The sequence below is a fragment of the Macrobrachium nipponense genome, chromosome 32 (assembly GCF_015104395.2).
Source record: "Macrobrachium nipponense isolate FS-2020 chromosome 32, ASM1510439v2, whole genome shotgun sequence".
Taxonomy (NCBI): domain Eukaryota; kingdom Metazoa; phylum Arthropoda; class Malacostraca; order Decapoda; family Palaemonidae; genus Macrobrachium; species Macrobrachium nipponense.
Genome location: NC_061094.1, coordinates 22,138,710 through 22,144,761, shown reverse-complemented (window position 1 = coordinate 22,144,761; position 6,052 = coordinate 22,138,710). Strand labels below are relative to the sequence as shown.

The 6,052-nt window shown below is 42.7% G+C and overlaps 1 protein-coding gene across 1 annotated transcript; it reads right to left on the bottom strand.

Annotated features, from left to right (window-relative positions):
- Positions 1 to 224: 224 nt before the first annotated feature.
- LOC135207383 (uncharacterized) lies at positions 225 to 1,031 on the bottom strand. The gene has a single exon (XM_064239112.1). The coding sequence runs from the start codon at positions 1,029 to 1,031 to the stop codon at positions 225 to 227; it is 807 nt and encodes a 268-aa protein (XP_064095182.1).
- Between the last annotated feature and the right edge of the window lie 5,021 nt (positions 1,032 to 6,052).

Sequence of the window (6,052 nt, the reverse complement as noted above, 5' to 3'; positions counted from 1 at the left end):
CATCATACGAAATCTGTTTGGATATTTCTCTATTAATACTTATTATTGCCAGCCCATTTAGGCGCTCCTGTGACATAGTGGACCTTAAATATGTTTTAATGAGCTTAAGTTTAGAGAAGTTTCTGCAGATGCCACAGTCACAGGTGTAGTGACAGCAATTCTTAATGCCCACATGTTTGGATAGATCTCTTTCAGGCCTTTCTCCTCCAGAAAAACAAGAAGGTCTATGTTGTCATATTTTGTTTTGGGCATTGTTTTGGAAATGACTGCATCTCTACAATCAGTTCATCATAATTTAAATCAGAATGATCCCCAGATGTGAGTGTATTGCACAAATCTTTTGCCTGCTTTTTCTCCTCACATATCTCTTTGGCAGATGTCTGGGCATCAGCAAACCCAGTGTCTCTGTAGCTAACAAGGGAGGTTTCAGCCTTCTTGAGAATGTCAACAGCTACATCCAGTTGCATGCATTGTGAAACTTTTTTAAGGATATCATACCACACCACCGTACAAATAGAGAACCGGTATGATCCCACCTCTTCTGCTAAGGCTTGTGCTTCAATTTTAATAGCCGGATCTGCAGTGCTTCCTCTCACCTCTAAAAGAGCATCTCTCACTTTTGCAGCCTGGAATCTTACAACCTCAACACTGTTGATTCGACTCTCCCACAGAAGTCTAGCCTGGACTCCCTTATTTTTTCCTCTCATATTTGCCCCATTTTCATATGACTGTCCTCTACAGTCTTCAAAGGGGATATTAAGCTCTTCAAGTTTTTTTAGTATGAGTCTTGAGAGATCTTCTCCTGTTGTCTGCTCGGCCTCAAGGAACCCGATAAAATATTCCTTAATTTGTGTAGTGCCTTCAGCTGTAACTATTCGAATTATCACAGATAATTGCTCCTTGTGACTTAAATCTGGAGTGCAATCTAAAAAAATCGAAAAGTATTTGGATTGTCTAATTTCGGTCACTATGCGCTCCACAACCCTCTTACTGATGCAGTTCTTTGTATGTTCTGGACTGTTCTCATGCATTTTGAGTGAGTCACTGCAGGTTTTCCAGTCATTAAAGCCATCTCTGCTTAGTTTAAATGTTTTCTGGGAAAAGAGTTTGCAACAAAAACAGTATAAACTATCTTTTTTCTTGGAATATGGCAGCCATGTTCTTTTGATTTACTCCCCACTACTTTGGGCTTGTTTTTCCCCTTCCTCCTTTTTTCTTTTATTGTTTGCTGCACCTGACAGCTTGGACTGCCTCTTCATGATTGATAAAAGCTTAAATGCTTGACAGCTGCGTTGACAACTTAAGAAGACTTAAAAAAGAAGTAAAGATTGGAGTAAACACGATGCTTAGAACTCAACTAAGGTGGCATCGCGAGCAGGCGGCTGTCTTAGTTTTAAAGTTCCTTTGATACTGACGACATCTACCTATCCAGTGTCGCCAACTTTTCCGAAACATTAAACAACGTTGCATCAAGTATTAACACTTCCATTATTCATTTATTTTCGCGTTTACTATTGTATTTATTTATTTGAATTATTCACGTAAAAATAATACTTCTCTCATTTATTTATATATTAATTTTGGTTGGCAATTTGGCGCCCCCCAAGCAAATGGCGCCCCAGGCGACCGCCTGTGTCGCCTGTGCCTAGAAACGGCCCTGGGTTTGGTTCTACCATCCCATGAATATCTTCCTGGACTGGAAGATCTGATCTTAGGAATACGTAGTACAATACAATTAGAACTTTTTGGCCAAACCTGGACATTTTGATTAGCAAGCTGTTACTTTAGGATATATTGAGGTTACCTATAGGAAGTACGTAAGTCCAAAACTTCCTGAAAAATCCCATGATGCTTTTTCAAGTTATTGAAAGAAAATGGCGTCTATATTGGATTTCCGACTTCCTTAATAAAGTCTAAAATATTTTGTTGAAAGGGTGAAACTCGGCTCGGCTCGACCAGACAGTTCTGCCTATCTGAGTACTCAGCTCTAACAAATGAACTCTCTGCTCTTGATTGGTGCTGTTCCTTGCCATGACATAGCACCCTCCCTTCCTGTGTTGCAGCAAGCTTTCACGGGGTCAACATCTTTTGTCTTTGTCATCTGACGCCTCCTAACCTCCCTCTTCAAAGGGTTCCACGTCCTAAGAAGAGGAAGGTATTCTCCGCCCCTTTAAAAGTCGCTTTGAGACTTCTAAGGGTCTGCATCCTTTCCATGGAGAGGAAGTAATTGGCTGTCTCTTTGGCTCACCTGCTCCTTCTGGAGTGGAAGAATGGATGCTATCCATAAAATATAGTGTCTCGGGTGCCCCAGGAGTTTGAACCCAGCTTACTTCTCCTGTCTGATTCCAAGGGCACTGCTCATGGAACTGGGGCTGCGTTGGGTATACCCATGTACGGGTCTCTCAGAGTGTACAACCCCCAAAGGGGGTCGTACATCCACAGTCGGTGATAGGTAGTCTTCTCTCCATCACAATAGTAGCACAGGACGAGAGAAGGGACCAAGCTGCATTGGTGACTTGGACCCCCCTGTGAAAGCCAGGAATGGCTATTCTTCAGGTGCCAAGATCAATGTCACTGTTCATCGGGACAAGGCATCTGAAGGAGATAGGAGGAGGTCCTCTGTGTAGTCCTCTTTGCGAGGTTCAATTATGGAGGAGAAAGATGCGTAGCAAGACATAGCAAGCTCTCACCAGCTTTTACTGCATTTGACTCCGGTCAACTTTCGCTCGTGTTCACGTGAACGAAATGGTTGTAGGAAATGGTGCTTCGTTTAACAGAGTGAGAACATCACAAGTTCAGGGAAGAGTGGGCAAGAATAGTCAATTCTCCTCTCTTTTTTCCCCTTACTTCATGTTTATACCAGAATGAATAATGAAAAATAAGAGGAATTCTATGGAGTCTTACTCCTCAGAGTTTGAACCCGAGACTATGTTTTTGGTTCAATCTTAGGATCTTACCGAACATACGTCACTCTCCCCTTGAGTAGGTTCCTTCACCAGGTGAGGGGGTAAGGGATTCTGGTTTCAAGCTTGCGAAGGCTGGAATCCTGACGGAACGCCTACAAAACTTTTGGCATTAAATGGCGTGGACATTTCCACTTTCGCAAAATTTTACTGCTTGGGTGAGTCTGGGAGGGGTTCGTGGTCTTGGGGGGTTTGGATTCATAGCTAATTGTGGGAGTTGTGGTGGTGAGTCACCATCCAATATGGTTTGGACCTAAGAGATGGTGATGGGATTTTCCCATTGCTATCTTGAGGGTGGAACCATCTCCAGGGATCAGCCCATCGGTTTTGTCCGGAAGCTGACCAATATGGTTGGAATGGGAAGTCGGTTCCCATTAATGGGGGCAGAAGTCTCAGCAGGCAGATTGACCCATACCTGGGCCACTGCAAGCATATTGGTGATATCCCAAAAGGGTAGGGTATGGGGCAGACCATGGGGAAGCAACTTCTGTGTGTGTTGTTGGTGGAGAATATTGAACTCTGTCTAGTCCGTGATACCTTGTTGGTCGTCCCAAGCAGTAGCTGTGTGTGTGTTTTCCCCATTTATTTTTATTTTAATTTTTTTTTCTCTATCAAATTCCTATGACTAGTCTCTAGTACACTGGCCCCTGGACCCTCCGACTCTTTGGCACCGTTGACAACCTTAGGCTTGGATAAGGACCTCCCTTTGCCATCCCCAACCTCCTCCAATGAAAACAACAGTGATTCTTTGATGTTACTACAAGCCCTTATGTAGTTCAGAACAGAGGAAAAAAATAGCAGAGTTAATAATAGAAATAGGAATGCTAATCCTGGTATTGGAATTTTACTTGGATCGCAAGAACCAGACTTATAACAAATATCTTTCTCTTGACCTTGACAAAAACATAAAAGAACTGAATATATTTGATGTCCATAGAGATATTGTGGAATGCATTGGCAGAGAACCAAAGATAGCCTCTCATTGTGAAGGAAGCTTGTTTATAGAAGTTTCATCACCAGATGAAAGTAGAAAATTACTATCTATTAATGCAGTAGAAGGAAGCACAGCAAAGTGGACTCCTCACAAAACATGAATCAGTCTGAACTCTTACATTATTCTGAGGACTCACAAAACATGAATCAGTCTGAACTCTTACATTATTCTGAGGAGACTCTGAAAAGAATTTGCTGATCAAAAGGTGGTTGATGTGAGATGAATCAAGAAAAAAGTATTGGGAATATTACATCCAACACCTACTTTGATACTCACCTTTGATTGTTTGAGACACTAAATTTCTGAAAGCTGCATGGCTTCACCTGTCAGTTAGACAGTATGTATATTCCCGCTCCCAGATGATGTTTCCATTGCTAAATGTTTGGCCATCTGATTACAACATGCAGGAAAAAAGAAAGGAATGAACCACCTATATGCTTTAACTGTGGAAGAAAAGAGCGTGGGAATTGTGAGCTTACTCCATACTGCCCTAATTGTGGGGGAGACCAGATTTTAAAGGCAATTTTTGTATTCATGAAAGATACGCTTCATATCCAAAGCCCTATGGGTACAGGGTAAAATGTGCCTTAGAGGAGCTAAATGTAATAAAAGGAAAAGTAATTCCAGTAAAATTTTCAAGATTCCCTCCATGGAAGTTGCCCCCTGTGAAATATTGTAAATGGTTTTCTGGTTGCAAGGCAGATTAGTATTCAGATGGTATTCTTAAACAGAAATTTTATACATTCAACTTACCTGTCAGATATATACTTAGCTATTTGACTCCGTCATCCGACAGAAATTTGAATTTCGCGCACAAGCTACCGGTAGGTCAGGTGATCTACCTACCTGCCGCTGGGTGGCAGGAATAGGAACCATTCCCGTTTTCTATCATATTTTTTCTGTCGGCCATACTGGCAACATCGTTGTGGGTATCTCCGGCTGGATTTGTATTTTGCATCGCAATTGATCTTCGTTTGGACTTCTCGGTGACGTATTTGGATTGATTGTACTGGCATACGCGATTGTGGACCGTTTATTGGATTTGATTTGGATTGCTCAACATGATGTCTGACTCAGGTAGTGTGGTGAGAATGTGTGTGAATGTGGGGTGCAAAGTTAGGATGCCGAAGGCGATCCTCATACTATTTTTAAGAAATGCAGGATGTATGAATGTTCTTTTGATAACACTTGTAATGAATGCAGGGGTTTGAGCGCGGAAGAATGGAAATCTCTAACTTCATATTTGAAGAAGTTGGAAAGAGACAGGGTGAGAAGGTCTTCTTCCAAGGCCTTGCCTAGTTCTGTATCTAGCAGGGTTATCAGTAATGTTATACCCTCTTCTCCATTTACTGCCCCATCTAATGTAGTTTCTGCTCCTTTGATAGAACCAACAGATTCGGCATCAGAGATTGCTAATCTCAAAGCCGCCCTTCGGAAAATGGAAACCAAATTGGCGGCCATTGAAGGTAAGCAAAGTGAGTTAAGTGCTGTGGATAGTGATATAAGTGTCCCCAGTGCTGTGAAGGGGGCGTCTGATTGTCTCCACAACGCTCCCAGGCCTAGACCTCTTTCAAGCTCCCAAGCCCAGAGGAGAAGGAATGTCAAAAGCCGTAAGGAGGTTGTGGAGGATCCCCAACAGTCGGATGTCCCTTCGGCTTTTTCTGTATCGCCACAGAATGCCAGAGAACGCTACAGAAAAAGCATTCTACGGGAGTGTTTCTCCTCTTCGGAGAATTCTTCTCCTAAAAGAGGCTGGAGATTGGTGGATCTTTCTCGCCCCCTAAAAAGATGTTGGGATGAGCCCAGGATCACATCGAGTCCTGAACGTTTTCAGGAGGATTTTCCTACGGAAATTAAGAAGGCAAAGAATGTGCTTCCTTCCCCCGCAGACTTGTGGGAACCGGTAAAAGACCGATCTTCTAGACCTCCGTTGGACAAGAACTTGGAAACGAATAGAATCCTTTGTAACATGCAGGATTCCCTCACTTCCGCTTGTGGGAGTAGTTCTTTCAAGAGACCCTCCTAGAAGGAAAGACGCTTTCCTGCCTATAAAGAAGTCTAGGCTGTCGAGGGGTCAGACTCGCCATCAAGATTT

Excerpts from the sequence above, each read along its gene's own strand:
- LOC135207383 (XM_064239112.1), bottom strand. The coding sequence starts at position 1,031 with ATGCATGAGAACAGTCCAGAACATACAAAGAACTGCATCAGTAAGAGG.